At 35.4% G+C, this 22,425-nt stretch overlaps 1 protein-coding gene across 2 annotated transcripts in view; it reads right to left on the bottom strand.

Annotated features, from left to right (window-relative positions):
• rtkna (rhotekin a) overlaps window positions 1–12,493 on the bottom strand; it is an 87,756-nt gene extending 75,263 nt beyond the window's left edge. The window contains exon 1 of one of the 2 annotated variants that reach the window (XM_082169346.1): window positions 12,112–12,493. In XM_082169346.1, the coding sequence (XP_082025472.1) occupies window positions 12,112–12,222 (111 nt within the window). In that variant the 5' untranslated portion in view covers window positions 12,223–12,493. The remainder of the gene's footprint in view (window positions 1–12,111) is intronic. The other variant, XM_082169343.1, reaches the window with a different exon arrangement.
• Window positions 12,494–22,425: the final 9,932 nt, after the last annotated feature.

The raw sequence follows: 22,425 nt of genomic DNA, 5'->3' as shown, positions 1-22,425 counted from the left end.
GAATCAATGTGTTGATGCTTAAAGCTGGTAAGCCATTGACTTGTAATGTCTTCAAAAAAGAGCAATGTCTCCCCCTAAAGGACAATTATAAAAACATTATTCAACGCACCGGTTGAACTTCATGTAAATAAAGAACAATATGTCTCAGATGCATTGCCTAACGCATGAGCTAACCAAATTAGCAACGAACCACATTTTACAGCAATAAAAGGTCAAATAAAGCAGTAAGGCAAGGCCATAGCGGAGAACAGGGCGCCAGTGTTTTTATGTTTCTGTTTAGTGAGGTTTTCTCTCCAGTGAGGGAAAAAGCAGCTGTCCAGGAGAGAGAGAAAAGTCGCAGACACACGACAGTCGCATGTGGAAACATCACTCTAAACTCAGAACAGTAAACTATTGCCACACCAGACAGCAAAAACATTATAGCTGCAAGGGTTATTTACAGGAAGAGTAAACTGAGGTTATTTTTAATCAGACAGTTGTCGTCCAGAATATGCTTTCCATTTTAAAAACAAAACAAAACTGCATGAACAATCCTATTTGAGCATCCATGGGGGTTATTTGTTCAGATCCTTTAACATTAGCCTACAACAACTATCTCCTTGGCATACTGTACTACATGTTATATAACATTATATAATAGTGGAGCTAAAGTTACCTAAAAAGAAAGGGAGGTGAAGACTTAAAAACATTGGGATACCTAGAATTTAATAGTACCTTCATATGAAAACATCTTCCTAATGTAATAGATCAAGTCTGCAATTTGCGTCGTTAACATAGTTACAATCTGAACACATGTAAAGGTAAAGCAATCTCCAGGTGTATCAGTTTCTCAATCATCAAGCCCCAAAGGTTTAGATATACATAACCTTGGGTTAATGGTTGAGTCACTTCTGTCTCACTGAAACAGACTAAAACAGCTCGTGCAAGATGAGTCAACTGGATGAGAGAAGTAAAGTCATACTCAGATCTCACACTTTGGACTTTACATTACATAATTCTACTTTCTCTGACATCATGAGAAAGACTGCCGTACAAATGCTGTGAATAGTAAGGGAAAATCTTGTCTTTCTGATGGAAAACAAGATAAGAATAATCTAACAATGTTGGTCTAACAGCAGTTGTGATGCAATCGTCCTGGCACGCCACCTTATTATCAGAGTAAATTTAGTGCTCTTAGAAGAGCATTTAGAAACCCATGAGAGGGAATTCTCAAAATACACCAAGAAGTGTGTTAATGACATAGATGAAAATACACTCATGATGACAATGGGATTGGGTTGAATCTATTTATTTAACCAAAGTCACCTTTCAGAGGATGTACCAGAAGAGGAATAGTTTCCTCTTTCTATTGGTTCATGCCATGCATTTTTTATGTTGGTTTGTTGGGGTCTGGGCTCTAATAATAACAGCTGCTATACCAATTACATTTACATTTATGCATTTGGCAGACGCTTTTATCCAAAGCAACTTACATTGCTTTTCAAGGAACACATTACATTCTTATCAGTTCTTTTTTCCGATCAATTCAGTTCCAGATACTATTATAGAACATAAAAAAAGACCTGAATTAAATACATTTCAAGACTCAAATAATATAAAATAACGTGTTTTTTTGGTCACAATAGGCAAGGTGCAATATGGACAAGGTTAAGTGACAAATATTTCAGGTCATTTTTTGAAAGAAATTAATACGTTTATTCAGCAAGGACATTAAATTGATCAAAATGTTACAAAACATTTTTCAAATTCCTTGTATCAATATTTTAAATAAATGCTGTTTTATTTAAAGATTTCTGAATTTCTATTTAAAGAATCCTGAAAAAAAAAAAAGTTTCACCATTTCCACAAACATTCGCCTAAGCATCACAACTGTTTTCAACATTGATAATATTAAGAAATGTTTCTTAGAAAGCAGCATATCAGAATGATTATGAAGGATCATGTGACCCTGAACACTAGAGTAATGGCTACTAAAAAAAACAAAGCTTTGCCATAATATAAAAAAAATTATAAAACAAAAAGTACAATTAAATCTTTTTTTTTTTTTGCAAATATTACTGTTTTTACTGTATTTTTGATCAAATAAATGCAGCTTTGGTGAACATTTTACATTTATCAAAAAAGTAAAAAAAGTGCTTTACTCTACATGCACAGAACAAGAGAGGGAGAGTGCTGATAATACACCAGTACAACAGTAATGAGGAAACTTACAAATGAGGAAAAACACAAGCAATGCAAGCGCTCCAGGGTTCGTCCTCACAGAGATGTGACAGTGGCCTAGACACAGTGCCGGAGCACAAAACTAGTTAATAAATGTTAACAAATACCAGACATTCTCAAAGTGTGTGGACACACAAACCAACCTCCCGCTGACTCTGCTTTAAAGTGATTCGGCCAGAAATAAATTAAGATTGAAGATAATTAAACTCTCACTGTCACTGTCCAGCCTAGGAATGGCCGCAACTGACTGAAGGCAGATTATCTAAGAGAGTTCTAGAAAAGAGACATTTTAATCTTGTCATTGTGGAACAAAAATACTCAAATACTGGCTTAGGAGTACAGACAGCATTAAAGCTCAACAGATCAGGGTGGGGAATATGAGGATTAATGCTATGTTTAGCTGCTGAGGGCATTGTGAGAGAAACGTCAGAAGTTCATGGGTGCCAGTTTGGTGTCTGAAGTCACACTGAGCATGTTAGCACATTATTGACACGAAGTCTTTGTTCATATGACATCTGCGTGTTACATACTCTAGCAGCCTGAGTCAATCCCACAAGAGTGTTTCGCACAGGTGTTCATGTATAGTGTTGTTTTAGTGAGCCAGCTCTGTGATGTGAACACTATTACACATACAGGTATGTAATGGTTTGGACCGCATCCAGCAGTGACGTACAGTACAGTGTCTGTGTGAGACAGCTGTGCTCGTCATCGCTTTTAGAGGACAACCACAATGCTGTGCTCAACCCACACATAGTCGGACTGAGTTTCACGGACGAATAGAAAGACGGGCGAAAGGGCAGATTCCATCAACTCCACAGGGTAAAACACAATGAGAACCTCAAACTGCAATTTCACTGTTTACTCTGATCATTTCCTAGATTCACAGACCCATGAACACTCAGCAATGTTGTGGAATAACCTAAATGTAGTGTGACACTATCAACTACATTTTTATAACAGTGCAGTTCAGCTGTTTTCAAAACAATGTTGTTCTTTCAGTAACAAGCTAAAGAAATCCTGGGGAAAAAAAAAGTTTTCACAAAAATATTAAGCAAACACTGTTTTCAACATTGACAAGAGATGTTTCTTAAGCAGCAAATCAGTATGTTAGAATGATTTCTGAAGACAATAATGAAAATTCAGCTTTGCTGTAACATTAATAAATTATTATACATTTAGTAATTATTTTAAATTTTTAATAATTTTTAAATAGATTTTTACATTTTGTTTGCAGAAAAAAAAAAGTGTTTATTGAACACTGATGGAGCAACAGATTTTGTATGAACATAAAAGATAAAAGTGGTTTGTTTGTTTAAAGCTACACTGTGTAGGATTTCCTCCCATCTAGCGGTGAAATTGTTTATGACTACCAACTGAATATTACTTTCTAGCCCATCCCATTCTGAGGGTGTTTTAACTCCTACGGTGGCCGTATTATTTCAAATCTGCCAGCAGTCGCGAGTAATCTCCCCCTCGCATTCGTCACGGTGCCACTGAGTGTAAAAACGCGAAAGGCGAAGCTTGAATTGCCAGGTATGTCCCTCTTTGGCTAATGTATTTTCAAGATGGAGGCGCAACATGGCTGCCGTCATTCGAGCGACTCGCGACAAGGATCAGCCAAATTTCCAAATGCATCATCAAAAGTGGTTGTTAAGAAAAGTGCTGAGCTGAATTTGTGCGCCATCTAGTGGTTTAAAAGAGAATGAAGTCGAATGCTTCTTCTACCCCCGGTGCGCCTTTAGCTCCATGTATCCTAATAATTATTGTTTATTTTTTTATTTTTCAAAGTTTAACAAAATGGAAGAAGTAGCCTAGATGTATTTGTGTAAGGGAATAATTAACTCACTGTCTGTCCTCTCACTCCCACATAAAATCTTTGTGAATCATTGTTCAAAGTGATCCATCTAAACAAATGCATTCACTAAATCAAATTTAGTCTAAATCTAAATCAAACTTCCTAGCGTACAAAATACAGAAAATGCTTATTTGGTGCTAAAGAAACATTTCTTATTATTATCAATGTTGAAAACAGTTGTGCTGCTTAATATTTTTTAACTGTGATATTTTTTTTTTCAGGATTTCTTTTCTCTAACTTTTGTGCCTAAAAAAGCTGCTCTGATTGTGAAAATAAATGAGGCATATATCATCTGATTTATATTTAAAAAGATACTGCCCCCTTATATAATTTCAATGTAGTTAGATGTAAGTGCCAAACTAAAACCTTTTCAAAAGGTTAGCTTAGCATCACTGCAGTTGAACTGCTTTAACAGTTTCAAAGTAGTTTCCCCAACTTACACTCTCAACAAGGATGGAGTTTATGAAAAAGCATCCACTTTGAGGATTAACTCTCTTATGACACAAACACAAGCAACTAGAACGGTATAATAACAGTGGTTGTTGTTATAACAGTGATCACTTCAGGGCTGTGTGTGGGCATGCAATTGCCAAAGAGAGTGTGACTCACATCCTTTTTCCAGTTGAATCCAGTTGATTAAGAAACAGTTAATGACGTTAACAAAAGTCTGGGCCTCATTGTCTCATCCCTCTTTGTCTGGAAGATGTTCCTTCAAGCTACAAGACAAACACTCAGCCTTCTAAAAAGAGCAAGGTTAAGCATTATATAATGCCAGAGTCATTTAGATAATGAAACCCTGCCTTTAAAAAAAAGAAGAAAAAAAAGAAAGAAAAAAGTCTAATTCAAGATATCAATCTGAATTAGGTTCTGTTTTTTGTTTTTGTTATTTGACTGTAGCTGCAAGAAGCTGCTGGAGGCCGAGTAAAAACCAACATATGGCAATGATTTCAGCATTAGTCTGCACATACATTTAACTGTCTGGGTGTTGTTGATGCACGTTTGGAAACGATGACAGAATTGAATTAAATGTGTATTAACTTGCTAACAGACACGTTTTATTATTAACACTAAAATACATTTTAAATGATCAGACCACTTATGAGTGCACATTCACATAGTTACAAATGTCTTGAAACATTAAACAGACAGTCAGTATGTGTGAGAGGATGGACCACTTCAATAAAAGTGAAAAGGAGAAATAAAAATTCTCACTATGGTGGATGTAAGACTGGAAGCCAATCGATTCACTGATAGAGTTTGTTTTTTCTACAATGTTGCATGATTAGAGCTAAAGCAGCAACATTTTTCTTACCATTGTTCTCTTTGCTTTGGAACAATATACATTCTGGGAAGCATTATACAAATTAAACTGGACTGAAGACAGACCACAGCAAGAGACAAAATCATCCCACTGAGAGAGAAGAACATTCATCAAACAGAAATGAAACAGTCATTTCATTTCTGAAATTAAATGAAACATTGATTTCTGTGGTTGTGATGTAATTCGGGAGATACGAGTAATCTGCCTAACAAGGAAAAACATCACATGACATTTGTCTGAATAATGCCCATGTCAGGTCTGCACAAGTGAGATAAGATAAAAGTGGACTGGACTTGATCTTGATGTCCTTGAGCACAAGGTCAGTCCTGAACTATTTGACATCCTGCTGTTGGTAAACATCTGAGCCTCAAATTATTTTTAGGACAAAAACATGCCAATACTGAAGGGTGTTTAGAAGTCAATGTCAACTAAATACTGTGCCTGTTTTCAATATCCGCAATGTGTAGCTAAGAGTGTTTTACAGCAGCTCTTAATATTTTGTATGCAATTACTTGACAAGTAATGTATTTGGTGTAATCTAATTAATTTTCCTTTGTTAAAGTAAAGTAAGGGATTACTCTTAACTTTTCTGTAATTTAATTGCAGTTACTTCTGATATAATTGCCGTAAATACTGTATGGACTATACAAGAATTTTATGTAAAACAATAGTGGATTTAACATCAAATTTGAATGTTAAAATATATGTTTTTAATGTAACTTTCTCCCGTTGCACACTTTGGTAAGTTGAAGAATAATTTATGTAAATGTATTGTTTATCTGAAAGAAACAAAAGTGCAGTTTCGTGACTGTCCTTGTATTGTTCAACTCGTCGAGGTTGATATGGGATTTAGAAAGTAAATGGTAATAAGTAATGCAATACTTTTAGAGAGTAATTAGTATAGTAATCTAATTACACGGTTGAAGATGTAATTAGTAGCTATATTAATTACTTTTTTAGAGTAACTTACACGGCTACTGTACATGGTAGGGATGGCCATTGACACAAATTCCACGATTTGATTTCAATGAACAATTAGTGATTCTACTCTATTCCAATCTCAATACAATTGGATTCGATACAGATTCATTTGCATATATAGCAGAACAGTAGATGTCAATTTTTCTCAAGAAGAAAAAAAATTCAACAAATGCAGTAAACTATACATGGTAGGTTACTGTATCTTATGGTATCTTTCAACATACCTTCTGATGTTCATTCATATGTATTTAATGCTATAACTGGTAGTAACGCTGACGGGACAGTCAGTTTAATGTGCCCTCCGCTCTGCCGCAAGGCGGCTATACAGCGATCTGTCACACCACATTAAAGAGCATTAAATTGTTTCATACAAAAAGTAACAAAGCACAAGGCTTGATATGATTTATTGCATGGTGTGCGACCAACAAATAATGTTTAGTGAATTTGTTCTTGTATCAACTGAAAACAGCATAGACTAAAAGACCTAGTACATGACATTTATAATGAACTGCAACATACTGTATTCTGTCACCTGTTTGTATCTTATGTCTCTATAGAAATATTCTTGTATGCGGGAGATTGGGGTAAGATGTGTCAATGGAAAGCTGTGTAACCCACCCCTTAAAAGATCAAAGTATGCATCTTTGGCATTTGACTATGTATTTGTACCACACTGTATTAAACCCTGTAAACTATTTGGCTATGAATTAGAAACTACAGGAAACACGGTTAAAAAGTGTTAAATACCATGATATAAACTCCTGCATGGTTTATAGAAATGTGAATAATAGGCAGCAAAACTATAGAATGGGATTGTCATTTGTTGTCAATAATTATTCGGTGGAATGCCTTGTATGCAATGTTTAACACTCCCCCTTATGGTCTCTACCATTTTTTCTTTCACAACACAATCACAGGATGTATGTTCTTATTATTAGAAGTTTTTGCCAATATGCTTCTTGGGTTCGGTTCAAAAAACAATTCTAAGCAAAGCAAACAAAGATAAAAAAATAAAAAAAGCTGTTGTCACTGAAACTAAAACATCCCCTCTCTTTTATAGAATTCAAGCAAAGCTCAATACGCCTCTTCTTAGCTCTCACGGTTCAGCCTGGCATACTAACTAAGAGCGAGGCACCTATGACATCAGAGCATGGATGATTATCCTCCTCTCCGGTTCCTCTTAACAGGGCTTTCTGCCAGGGACCTTCGTTTAAATCCAAAAGCATGTGCTCCTGTTTGGGCCCCCGTGCTGAAAGATTCCCCATTGTTCTCTGGGGCCTGGCAGTGCTGCTAACATGCTGAAGGGGAAGTTTTTGCATTTCTTCAAGATATCAACTCCTTCATAGCTTATGGCATCACTGCCTCATTCTGAACATGGCGAAAGGCGCCACATAAGTATAATGTGACCTTACAAGTCCTAGGAAAGCCAAATATATGAGTGGAATTACAAATCTTCAGCTAAAGATACAAGTGTGCACAAAGAATCATCTGTATATTATGCATCTAACACGAACCACAGCGATAAATATTTTAATATAGTAGCTGGTACAATACTGTTCAAAAGTTTGGGGTTGGTAAGATTTTTTTATTGTTTTTGAAAGACGTATATTATCCTCACCAAGGCTGCATTTATTTGATATTGTGAGGTATTACAATTTAAAATAATTGATTTCTATTTTATGTATTCCTGTGATGGTAAAGCTGAATTTTCAGCATCATTACTCCAGTCTTCAGTGTCACATGATCCTTGAGAAATAATTATAATAGGATGAGTTGATGCTCAAGAAACATTTACTATTATTATCAATGTTGAAAACAGTTGTGCTGCTTAAACTTTTTGTGGAAATTGAGGTGTTTTTTTTTTTTCAGGAATATTTTGATGAATTGAAAGTTCACAAGAACAGCATTTATTATATATAGTAACATTATAGATGTATTTACTGTCACTTTTAATCACTTAATGCATCCTTGCTGATTAAAAGTATTAATAAATACACTGCCGTTCAAACGTTTGGTTTGGCTTACAACTTACAAAAGATTATATTTCAAATAAATGCTGTTCTTTTGAACTTTCTATTCATCAAAGAATCAAAAAATTCGGTTTTCAACATTGATAATAATAATAATAAATGTTTCTTGAGCAGCAAATCAAGAATGTGACACTGAAGGCTGGAGTAATGATGCTAAATATTCAGCATTGCATCACAAGAATACAATACATTTTAAAATATATTAAAATAAAAACCTTATTTTAAATAGTAATATTTCACAATATTACTGCTTGTTTTGTATTTTTAATCAAAGAAATCCAGTCTTGGTGAGCAGAAGAGATGTCTTTTAAAAAACATTATTTTTTATTTATATTTAGATAGATAGATAGATAGATAGATAGATAGATAGATAGATAGATAGATAGATAGATAGATAGATAGATAGATAGATAGATAGATAGATAGATAGATAGATAGATAGATAGATAGATAGATAGATAGATAGATAACACTAATTCCAAACTTTTGAACTGTAGTTTGTCTCTACAATGCGTATCTTCCTTTCCCTAAGGAAGTGCAGAGTATGGTCAAGTGCTCAAAGCAAATACACAGGAGAGCCAGTCAATGGAGAAAACATCACCATAAAAAAATACAGAATCAGTCAGGAAAAAAAACAGCAACTCAGGCTGTGTAAAACAAGCAAACTTTGCCTGCTGAGGGAAACTTGTCTAACAAAACCAATGCAGGTAAAAATTCTTGATAGCATCAATAATCGTGAGCAATCATCTTGGAGAATCCAGTACAGAATGAATTGAGCAGAGTTCCGTTAGGAAAGAAGCAAGTGGTGTGGGTGGAAGGGTGTGTCTGGTGGTGTGTGACTACATCACTTTTAACTTCCTTCAGGAATATATGTGGCAGAGTCCCTCACTGTGGTTTTAATGGACTGTGTTGTAAGCAAACCAAAAAAAAAAATCCCCCAAAAAATAGACAAATCTAAAAATGAAAGTGTGATTAAATTGACAACTGGCATGATAGAAAACAACCCAAGAAAGATGCATTTTGCATCAGTTTTGGCAATTAAAAAAAGTGCACTGCAAAGGTTTAACGTCTGTTGGAGACTTGGCATAAAACAAAGGCATTACACAAGATCTGTGAGCCAATTTTTCCATTACTGCTTTTAAGTCTACTTAACTGATCCAGCAATCTTCCTTCCCTCTACCGCTCAGTATAATTGCTTCACCTGAGCTTTCACACACAGCCTGCTGCAGTATTACTGCAAACTGGGGCAAGATAATGTAAAGTTCAATCAGATCACCCATCTCTCTGTGTGTATGCAAAGGTAAAAAGATCTCTTTAAAAAGAGTTTCATTAGGCCATATTGATTTCCAATCAACAGCCAGGGTGAAGATATCAAACAGAATACATCTCATCCACTCTAGGGGTAATATGATGTCAGTGGGGGAACTGGGATGTCTTAAAGGCTTTTCAACAAAGCACACAATGACTTGAGTAAAGTCACATGCATCTTGAATGAGGGACTGAATTAGAAACGTGCATTTGGTGCCTAAATGATGATAGGGGCTAGGCAAATCTTATTAATGAAAAAGAAACGCAAACTCTGATTAGAGCGGTTAAAGAATAAAACAGAACATAATTCGGTGATAAAAAATAAGAACTATTTAACACACACGGGTGAGAGTAAATGACAGAATTTTCTTTTTTCTGTGAACTTTCCCTTTAACTGTTATTAATTGAGCTTCTAACTCTGACAGTAATTTTATAATACTTGCATGGAGTTGAATGAACAAAAATCTTGAATGTGGTCTGAGAAGACTATAAATCAGTGGTTCACAAACTTTTTTTCAACTCTAAGGACCCCAAAAAACAATATTCGAAGGCGCCCTAGCAATAGGTTTTCATTTTTTTTTGAAAATATATTCCCAGTTTCTTTAAATTAAAAAAGTAACTAAAATCAAATTAAAATCTGAAAATTAAATTTCAGAAATCCAACATTTTTAGGAGCTGAATGTTCTTCAGGGTTCCCACTCTTTTTATACAAATTAAATTACATGACTCTTCAATTCATCTGTAATTTACTGGATAATGATTAAGGAAATTTTTACACTATAAAATATTTTAGAGCTTGGCTAACTAACAGAATATACAGTATAGTTATTATAAAATATTGCCCCTAGCATTTTAAGAATTTATTAATTTACCTTTTTTTTCCCAGGTATACAATTTAGATTATAGATTATTTTAATGTTTATATCTTAGTTTAAAAATGTTAAGTCATTTTGAGGCCTCTTGAGAACCATTGCTATAAACAGCAATGAATCAAAAGCTGACACAGTCCATGTGACTTTTCCTGTTCATTCAGGACAAGATCTGCCTAAGATTTAAGATCCCTGAATGTCAAATCAACGTGGATTTAAATCCTCCTGCACAACTAAAATGTAAACATATAGTCACCGCAGCAGAATGAAGACTAAGGTCCCAACTCCCAAGCCAAACAAGGAATTCAGGCACAGCAGCCCTGCCACTGGGACTCTACACATCCAACAGCCACATTCTGAAGCAACCATGCTTCTTTCCATCTCACCACAGCAGGCTACGTATAAAAATAATTAGGGGTTAGACAGAGTTCTCTTTTAACTCAACCTACTCTGGGATAATCATATGCAGATGCCATTTAGACCTTACCCCTTGGAAGAATGCAAGAGATCTACTGCAGTGTTTGATAAGATACTGGGGGTCAATGACAAATAAGTATCAGAAATTATAAAGGAGAAATATCTAGTTTAAAACACATCAAGTTTTAGTAAATGCAATATATGTATTGATGTTGGTTTCACACATTTTTGAAAATAAAAATAAAAGAGTAAATTTTGAAGAATAATTTTACAGTCGGCAGAACAAAACAAAAAAATGTAGGCCGGGACTTGACTTTGTCCATTAGGAATTCATTGGATTGTTGGATAATTGTGGTTGGCTATAGCTGTGACGTCATGTTAGTGACAGTTTTATCCCACCCTCACGCCAGTAAACACATCATCAGAAAAGAGATGTTGTTGAAAGGGGAAGGGAAATTATTTTGATCAAAGATTATGAGGGCACATGAACTAAAAAATTATATTGTGCAGGGTAAAACATTTGTGACAAGTAGGTTACTGCAATAATACATAATATATGAATAGTCCATTTGAATTACATGGTGACTATGACTCTTAAAATGTACCTATCAAGTAGGCTACTAAAATCATTGAATACAGGTTCAGGTTTTTAATTTAAAAATATATATATTTATTTAATATTATTTTAACTTCAATCAGTCATGAGGTCTATAGGTTTAGTATAAAATGACCTCTTGCGTTTTGGTTAAGCTACACTGACAAATGTCTTTCAAATAGCCTATTAATGATAATTTAAAACAATATTTCTTCACTGTAGGTTATTTTTATTTATTTTTTTTTTACAATTACACCACTTAAACAAACACTTTTGACTTTAAGCCCCACAATAAGCCGGACAAAACAGAGCCACTCGCACTGCGTCATTTATTCTGATTGTAGGAAATTACCGTTACCTATTAATTACTCCTTTATCAATGGATAAAATAACCATTATTAGCTAATTGGTGTAAGTAATTGTTAATATTTAAGAAAAGTAAACGGCCGACTGTACACCCAACACATAGAGTCCAGCTGAGCCTCTGGACACAGTGATCACCGGAGCTTCTTTACCTGCGGGGTCTCCATGAAAACACTCTGTCTGAACTTTCCACGGCGGATCTCCATCTCCAGCGCGGAGCCCCGAGCGACAGTCGCTCTCGCTGTCTGATTTCGGCAAAACATTCGCGATTTTTAAGTTGATCCTTCACTCCCAAACAACGCTGTTTATTCTCAAAGACCTGAGACCAAGCCGCAGTTTGGTTTGGAGACGCTCCACGTTGCAGCGGATCACTGTCACAGTCACGTTCATATAAAATGACGTCCCTCGATATTTTCTGTTAAAAAACTGTAACAGCAAAAACGGATGATCGCAAGCTACTCTGCTGCTCTCGCTACAGTACTTTAATCTCGCATCTACAGAGCGTGTGATTGAATTCCCAGAGCAGATAAGTTTTTTCCGAGATTGTGAGCCAGCAACAGCGTCCTCTGTCGGCGGATAAGCGGTAGGCTTTAGGCTATATCAACAAAACAGGTTTAGAGGGATATGAAACGGGCAACATTTAACACGTTGATACACAGTTACCTTGACTCGACAAAATGGAACATGGGAATCACGTAAACACGATTCGGTGTCAGAAAAGTCACATACTAAAACTAAAATGGGGACTGGATTAAACAAAACATGTAGGCCGAGGCCTGTTCCATAAACTGTGATTAGAAAATTGGGGAATACAGTCCAAAACCTGACTTGAATTAAACCTAACAATTCAGTCGGGGCTAAAGCGGTTCCATGAGGACAATTTAAAGGGATACTCCACCGAAAAATGAAAATTCTGTCATATACTCACTCTCATGTTGTTTCAAACCTGTATGAATTTCTTTCTTCTGCTGAACAGAAAGGAAGATATTTAGAAGAATGTCAGTAACCAGACAGTTTTAGATACCATTGACTTCCATTGTATATTTTTTTCCTACTATGGAAGTCAATGGTATCTAAAACTGTCTGGTTTTTACCCAGGTTCAATGAATCAAGATCATTTGATGTGCACACTATTCTTAAACTGCCCTAATGGTCGATCATGGATCAGATCCACCATGGCAAACAGCATAGCCTAGCTCTTTTGTGGGTTTGAGACAAGGTGTTTTCCTCAGTGCATAACTTAAATGTCACAGGTATATTCTCCATCTGTAAAAATTAGAACGTTGAAAGAAGATGCGCAAATGCTCGCCAAACAGAGCGCTATAGAATAGGATCGCAATACTTTTACTAAAATATATATGTTGCTAAAACATTTGTTGTTGGAAATTAAATTTTAAACCTACAAGTAAGTGTAATTTTATGATAGCTATCAGTAACTGTAAAGGGACTATTATAATGGGGTAAATCATTGGCCTATAAATACTGTAACTGTAGGCCTAATTACTAAGCAGATGAGTTAATGTGTTGTGACTAGACAAAATGGTACAGTTCTAAACGTTGTGCAACAATGGTTATAAGATAATGTTCAGAGAGCAATACAAAATCACAAATCTTTTTCAAAAATGTCAAGCAATCATAAAGGCTTACTGTTGATGAAGGGCGCTTCTAGATAACATCTTGTGTTTCAGTTGTGAATGTGTGTCTTTTTTTCGGTACTTTGATGTAAACTGTAATTATTGCAGGACCTTGCTAATAATGTTAACGCTTATTATCTTAATCTGCATCTAACAAATGTTGTAACCTGCTTTACTGACAGTGCATGCTGCTTAGATTGCTGCTTTTGTGCTTTTACCAAATTCTTTGTTGATGCTGCCTGTGCGTATAACTATGCTGTTTTTCGGAGCTAATTTACTGTGTAGCGGACAAACACAACTGTACATACTACAGTTGTACTTTTATAGTTGTTAATTGTTTATAAGGTTTTATGCTTTCTCTAGGGTGCCATTGTACAACTGGCCAACAGTACTACAGATGAAAACTAGCCCTTGGCTAATTCTGGCATGTTACAGGTGTTCTGTTGTTAATATGCACTGTCCTGGTAAATGAATAAAGAAAAGAAAAAAAAGATCTTCTTCAACCCTGTTATGTCTGTACACCACCTTTCATTAATGTAGAAACATGTCCCACCACCTTGCGATTTCTGCGTCCCGATCCATTCTGAACTGAGAATTCTTCTTAATTCTGATTCTGATCATTAAGAAATTTGAGAAAGTGATGATTCAACTGGAGAAGCCAGTGACTTTAATTAGTTTTTAAAGGAAATATCCAGTTTCAAAATGTAGTGTTATGTTACTCTTTATGAAATATATTGGCTCCTGTGATCATTTAAAAATTTTCAACTGGTGTTCTCTTGTAGTTTAACAAATAATAGGCCTATATAAAAAAAAAAAAAAAAATGCACTGATTTTGTTACCTTTACCTAATGTTACCTTTTATTTTTAGGTGAATATGTGATATATTGGCCCTGTTCACAGATGAATTTTGATTGATTGGATCACAAGGATGATGCTAAATACAGGTGTACATAAAACGTAGTGTGGTCGAAAGTGCTCGAACAGCCACAAAAGGCTGACAAATTTCTATTTGTTCTATTCTATTTCTGTTCTATTTTTCTCACATCACACCCTGCGCTCAAAATCTTTATTCAGTTACGTGGTTATAGTTAAAGGATTCAGTTTGGCAAGAACTGGCACAACAATGGTGACATCCTAAAGTAAAACTGATACTTTTGTGTAACAGAATAAAATAATGCCTTTGAAAAGAAACAAGCTTTTGATTCCATTAAGCACAGCATTAATTTTCTCTTTTATATTTTACTAGAAGGCTAAATGGAAAATAAACATGTTCAGGCCAATGAGTGTGGTTTAAACTTTAAAACATTAACAGGTTCTACTGCTTTGCCTGCCAACTGTTCAGGCTTCAGTGGTTTGCTTAAGAGGTGCAAAATCTGTGACCCATTTCTTTTTATTTAAAAAAAAATATATATATTGTTTTTTTATTGTTTTAAAATGTATGCATTTATGCTTTATTTCAAACTTTGTTAAATATATATATTTGTTTTATACACGTTTTATCACTTTCTATGGCGTTTTCTCTCTCTCTCTCTCTCTCTCTCTCTCTCTCTCTCACTCACTCACTCTCACACACACACACACACACACACACACACACAAGTGTGTGTGTGTGAGTGAGTGAGTGAGAGAGAGAGAGAGAGAGAGAGAGAGAGAGAGAGAGAGAGAGAGAGAGAGAGAGAGAGAGAGAGAGAAACGCCATAGAAAGTGATAAAACGTGTATAAAAGCTACAGTATCCTATGGTGTTTTATCACTTTTTTCCTTTTAAAATGGTAAAGGGCTCTCTGTCTGCCCATTCACAATTGACTAGTTTTTGCTTTCATTAACTTAAATGCTTTTACTTAAAGGGATAGTTCACTTTGAAATTAATTTTTGGTATGTTTTAGCTTACCTCAAGGGCATCCAAGATGTAGGTGTCTTTTTTTCCGCAGTAGTTTCAATTTTGATATTTTTAGGTCAAACCGTTCTTGTCTGTCAGTCATATAATGCAGGTCTATGGTCATTATCTCAAAACACAAGCACAGAGTCCAAATTAAAACAATTCCCCGTCGTCCAAATTAAACAATTCCCCATCGTAAGTACACATTGATGGCCTAAGACACGAAACGAGCGGTTTGTGTGAGATAACGAACAGTATTTATATGTGTTTTGAGATAATGACCATAGACCTGCATTATATGACTGACAGACAAGAACGGTTTGACCTAAAAATATCAAAATTGAAACTACTGCGGAAAAAAAGACACCTACATCTTGGATGCCCTTGAGGTAAGCTAAAACATACCAAAAATGTATTTCAAAGTGAACTATCCCTTTAAATGTGCATTAAGCAAGATTCTGAGTTTTTGCAGAACTATGCCACCTCTGGCGGCAAGTGAAACTGCAGCCAGAGATGTGCACGCTCATGGACCACACGCACACGCACGCTTGCACGAGCAAGAGCTGTTCATAACCAAAGGAGCATCAGCCACAAATCTTTTGTTTACAATCATAATGTATTCAGAGGTAATAAAGTTATAAATCTGCAAGTCATTTTAAATATGTGAAAGGAAAGGCAATTGAGTAAATTACACACTTATGTGTGAGGGAAAAACGGGGGTAGTAGAAAACTTCGTTTTTTATTTCCATCTATCTCCATGTTGAACTGTGTTATGTGTTTACTGTATCCACTTAGGATTGTATTATTATGGAAACACGTTCATGAACAATATAAGTTGTTACTTTGTAAAAGCTCAAAGCACAGTCGGTCAAAAAAGTACACTCAATTGTCTCAAGGTAATAAACAATTAAATGGCACTATGACGTTACCATAAAAGCCAAAAAGGCTAATCCGCCGAAGATTTGCGGGGGTTTAGCCTGTTTTATTGATCTGCTAAGTAGCATATTGCAATAGCAATACATCCTAATTAAGCAGTAATTTGCAAAAAATTTGTGTCTAATTATCTAACTTAGGCCTATATATATCAGCATTTTATATCACACTCAAGATATTTGAACTGTTTTAATCGAATAGCAAATCATTAAACTACATGTAGTGCAGATTTATTTAGTAGATATTTTGCCAGGGACAATACACACTGATGAACATTTATGTGAAATGTGTCAATACTTTTCAACTGCTGTCCCTGGGCAAGGTCACAGTAGTTCATACATTTATAAGACAAAAAAAGGGTAACTATACACAACATCTATACACTTCCCTATGTTTACTCTCGTCTTATTCCGACGCCTGTGTGAGTCCAATTTTGCCCTTTTGGTTGCACTAGAGACAAGTTTTCTTTTTTTTTATCTTGCGTGGAGTTTGCGTTGGTGTTTGAAATGAACTACAAGCAGGTCTCTTACAATCCATCTTCTACGGAGAATGCCGGCGAATACACAAACCTGCCAGACATAGCTATGTGAGCGTGCCGTGAACGCGCATGACGTCACGCCCAGTCTAAATTCCGGCCCGAATCCCTCTTATTTATTTTACTTTAATGCACCTTTAAATGTACTGTGAATGTAAACTGTATTTCTACCCAGACAGATGCTGCAACACCCCACAACCTTATCATCTGCAGAGAGAAACTGCCTCTCAATTTACACAAAAATACACTCAAAATGATGGATGGTGAAGACATCAGAGGATTGTGAAGATTCAGTTGTGGTCAGAATTATTCACACCCCTGGTAAATATGATCAAAGATGGCAGTAAAAATAAATATTAATTGTTTATCCTTTTGATCTTTCATTAAAAAAATTCACAAAAATCGAACCTTTCATTGAAGTAAAATAATTGAAAGTGGGGGTAAATCACATTATGAAATAAATGCTTTTCTCCAAAACACGTTGGAGATAATTATTATTGGCACAGCTCTGAGTTTTCTCCTATAATGCCTGATGAGTTTGGAGAACACATGACATGAGATCAGAGACCATTCCTCCATACAGAATCTCTCCAGATCCTTCAGATTTCCAGTTCCATGTTGGTGCTTCTTCTCTTCAGTTAACTCCACTCATTTTCTAGTTCAGGTCAGGGAACTGGGATGGTCATGGCAGAAGCTTCATTTTGTCTCACATGTGACACATTTTTGTGTTGATTTTGATGTTTGTTTTGGATGGTTGTCCTGATGGAAGATTCAATCTCATTATATGAATTTAGCAGAGCATTTGATTTATTTTGATCTGTTAGAATACATGATACATGATGGGGTACTTTTTATCCCTGTGTGCACCAAACCTTAGAATCCAGTCCCTTTTGAAATTCCAGTCGTTTCTGTCATCTGAATTTGCTGGAGTTTGTTTTTGGATGAGCGAGGATGATTTTTCTTGAAATCCTCTCAAACAACATGTGGCGAAATAGGGGTTGTTTGAGGTTTAAAAAAAATAATATATTTTTAGGCTTTCTGACCCCAAGACTCAACTAATCTTTAATTGCTCTCGTAAGTATGGTTGAAAGTGCTTGAACAGCCACAAAAGACCGCCTACTGATCGAATGCATAAACATTATGTGAAGCACGCTAGCCGGACAGGATTTAAACTTTGAAGACCAAATTTTTTTTTGCAATTCTCCATCAGTGATCCTTGGAGAGTCTCTGGCCACTCAAACTTTCCTCCTCACCGTGCATTAGGACACATCCTCTTCCAGATTTGTAACATCTTTAATTGATTGAATTCTTAATTTTTGCCCCGATGGTGGAAATTGTAATTTTCAATGCTTTAGCTATTTTCTTACAGCCACTTTCTATTTTGTGAAGCTCAACAATCTTTTGCTGAACATCAGAACTTTCTTTGGTTTTTCTCATTGTGATGGATGATCATTTTCAATAAACATCTATTAATCCACTTACCTGTCTATTCCCTTCTGTTGTGTGACAATCTGGATTTAAGGAATCTGGACTTAAGGACATATCCAAAGGAATTTTTGAAATATTTGATATAGTTTGGATTTTATGAGTTGTATCTCCCAGGATACGTTGACCTATAGGGTATATAAAAAAAGGCCCAAGACATCAATGTTTCTGTGATTTGAAAAAAAAGCTCTGCAGGATGGTAGCCCTCCAGGAGCAGTATTGGACACCCCTGTTTTACCATAAAATGAGCTGTGTGAAACTGGAAGAAAATATCTTGTTAAAAATGCAAAGATGTAGTCAACCAAATGTAATGATATAAGTTTTATCATAAAATGAGCGGTGTGAAACTCTGCAAGAAAATATCTTGTTAAAAATGCAAAGATGTCGTCAACTAAATGTAATAATATAAGTTTTATTTGAATATTATAATATTAGATTCAATATCAGAATTGAATATTACCATTTGCACAATTTTTAACTCAAAATACATTGAGAAGGGGTACTGTGTACAGGGGGCCCTGAGGCCAGGATGGACTATAAGGATCTTCTCTCAGGGGCCCGGGCCTGGAACAAGATTTCAACTGAACGGTTTGACCTAAAAATATCAAAATTGAAACTACTGCGGAAAAAAAAGACACCTACATCTTGGATGCCCTTGACGTAAGCTAAAACATACCAAAATTTAATTTCAAAGTGAACTAAAATAAGTAAAATAACAATTTCCTGGTGTCATAAGCACATAACCTTAAAGGCACGAGGAACTGAGGAACAATGAGTTTTTACAGTAAAATAGCCTAATAAAAAAGTAAAAGATAAATGTCTTTTTACTTTATTCACATAAATGTTGAAATGGTCCTTTAAATGTTTTAATTCGGCTCTTAGTTGCATTAGCTTGCCTGTTAAAATCTTTTCACATATTTTTCATACGGCTCAATGTGTCTTCTCTTAAGAAAAATGATTATAAACAGTAGCCTACCAGATTAGGGTTCTTCAGCTTGTAACAATAGCAGCACCCCTTTTGTGGTAAATATAGGCCTAGCCTAACCTTTTTAACTCTTTCCCCGCCTCTAGCTGCGTTTCCATTACAGATTTGGATCCGTAAAGAAATGGAGAAAAGGAAAGACCCAAATACGGGAGCGGCACATATGAGGTGTTTCTCCCTCTCCATCTGCTTCAAGGTCTTGATATATTGTGGCATTTCTTTGTTGTTTAGAATCCAGTATTCCCGTAATACTTTTGAGTTTAATGAATTACTCTGTCTTGTCTTCTGCTCAAACATACCGCGCCATCTAGGCTACGTCAGGTGATCTGTAAATGCGCATTTTTTTTAAAATTTTGTAAATGTAAATTTCCATTGCAGTTTTGCGAAATATTCCCTTTTCGAATAGCCTGAAACCCCCCCTCATGCGAGCATAATTTTTTGTGCGATAATGGGAGTTTTTGCGAAATTGACGTGTTTCCATTGGGCGTATTTTTAATTCTCAATTTCAATTTGCGCAATTTTCTCAAATTTGCCACTCTCGCCTGTAAACAAGAAAAGCTTGAATGATCACATTATTTCAATGTATTTCAAAAATACAAACAATCTGGTATAATTGTATGGTGTCTTTACACATTTTCAAAACAAGTTCAATTTTGTATTTGTTGTGACTGTTAGGCTACAAGTACACACCCAGTAGAGACTTAATTAAAGGGTACCATCACATATTTTGGAGGACAAGTAGGCTATACACCCTAGGGTTGATGTATAACATGTCAGTTTTAATTATAGTGTATATTTGATCTATTGTATCAATCGACTTTAAAAAGGACTACAGCAGAAAATCAGCAGACAGATAGCAGATCTAATTCACCAAATTGAATCCCATGAGAAAAATCCAAAGTTTCCACACCTGAAAAATGGGCCAGTCACTACACTGTAAAAAATTTCTAACCCTCCCAAATCAAAAATTTCAAGTGACCGATAACATCTACATTTTTCAATTGGCCCAAGTGAAATTCTTGTTGCAATAGTCTGTTAACATTGGCTCAATGAGAAATAATACGTCAGACTAATTGAAAAATTTAGATGTTATCGGTCACTTGAAATGTTTGACTTGGGGATGTATTTTTTTTTTACAGTGTATATCATTCAAGGAAACAGAACCTAACTATTAAACCAAAGAGAAACTAAAACTAAGGAGATTGTTTTGTTCAGCATATGTGGCATGTTACACCTCGGGTGTCCATTATTTTTCTAATAATTCAACGGCCTGAAGTCAATTATTCCGCTTATACTACAGTTACCACACCTCGAAACATTGTTCAGATTATGTAGGCTATTTCAAGACGTTTGTAAAGTTTTTTTCATTAAAACGCTCTTGTATGTAGGACTAATTTCTTACGCATCTAATCCCATGCCTCCGTTGCTAATTCCAAAACGTCATTTCAGAGTTAGTAACGGAGGTTTGAGCCGCTGATAGCAGACTAATGCTGGGGTCACACGACTAGCTGACACATTCTCTGACTGTTTTCATCGACTGCAGCAGATTTTAAACACCGACTTTGAACACAGACTGAACGCGCTGAACACGCGTTTGGGCATGATCAGTCATAAGTATCAAAATACATTCATAACCGGCCTTAAAGTGTGTTCCCGGCTTTATGCAGTTATTAATGCAGTTATTAGAGAGAGATGTTGCAATAATGAGACAGAAAACATGTGCGTCAATATTATTATTTATTAATTAATTAAATTCGTTTTAATTAATTCGTTAATTCTTTTTTTTCTTTCTATTATTGACAGATGACAGTAGACTAGCCAAATAAATGAAACCTAAAGCCCTTTTAACAAGTAGGCCTATCAATAATTATTTATTTGTTAAATTATCTGCAATAAAAATCCGTGCTGCAGGACTATCCATTTATTTAGCCTATATTCAGTTTAATTTTCTATTGATTATAGATAGGACTTTACAGTTTATTTATTCAAATTAAACAACATGTTTCTATTGATTGTGAAGCTAGACATTGAAAATTGCAGATCAAGCGCATGGGGCGAAATGCTTTTTCTTGTTATGAATTGTATCCTATTTTCCGTTATTACAGTTGACTACGAGAAGTGATATGGAACTGTAATGCGGTCAAGACCTGCCTGGAACTAGCCTACTTTAGCCGTGCGTTTCCCTGAAAATAATGCACACCTTAGAACGTTCGTCAACCAATCAGATTCAAGCATTCAACGATTCAACGGCCCTGTAGTATAATGTAGGACGAATAGTTGACATAACAAACAAAGGTATTCAAGAATCAAGAGAGTTTATTGTCATATCTGTTCCACTATACAATGAAATTCTTACTATGTGAATCCTCCAACAGCCTAAGATTATAAATATAAGGACATAATATATATATATATCATTTATTTTTTTTAACAAAAAATGGCAGTGGCAAAATAAAAAAAGATTTTAGTGACAGATAGTGACAGTAACTCTGATGCGCTGAGACCGCTTGACTTGGCAGCTCTGAGACCACTGGACTTGAGGATGCTCAATGTTTCTTTTTTGAGAACAGATTTTAATAGGCCTATTCTAATTTTATTTTCTGTTCTAATTATATTATTGTGTAGAAAACAGTATTCATTTTTATTTTATAATTTTTTTTTTATTCTGTGCTTATGAAAGGTGAGCTGAGTTTGTGAATAAAGGATCATTCTTAAATGCAAAAGCACTGGAGAGTTACTGGTGTCAGTATAAGTGAGTGTAACACTGGCCAGCGCAAGATTCTCATCTGTGGCTTTTAATATTTCAAAAATAATTTGATCAAATTATGCATAATAATGTTGTACACAGTAACTCAGCAATGTAATAAATGTTTGACAGCATAAAGAAAATTGTTATGCAAGTGGCACATCACACGTTTTAGTGACGCATGCCACTGTTCACTGGCACATGCCAGTTGGCCTGTGTCACCAAAACTGACGTCTCTTTATGTTGTGGCACCTCCAGTAGTGACACCTGCAGC

This window comes from Leuciscus leuciscus (genome assembly GCF_965113295.1).
Source record: "Leuciscus leuciscus genome assembly, chromosome: 5".
NCBI lineage: Eukaryota > Metazoa > Chordata > Actinopteri > Cypriniformes > Leuciscidae > Leuciscus > Leuciscus leuciscus.
Note: the sequence above shows the minus strand (reverse complement) of the source record. Positions and strands in the feature narration are given on the sequence as shown.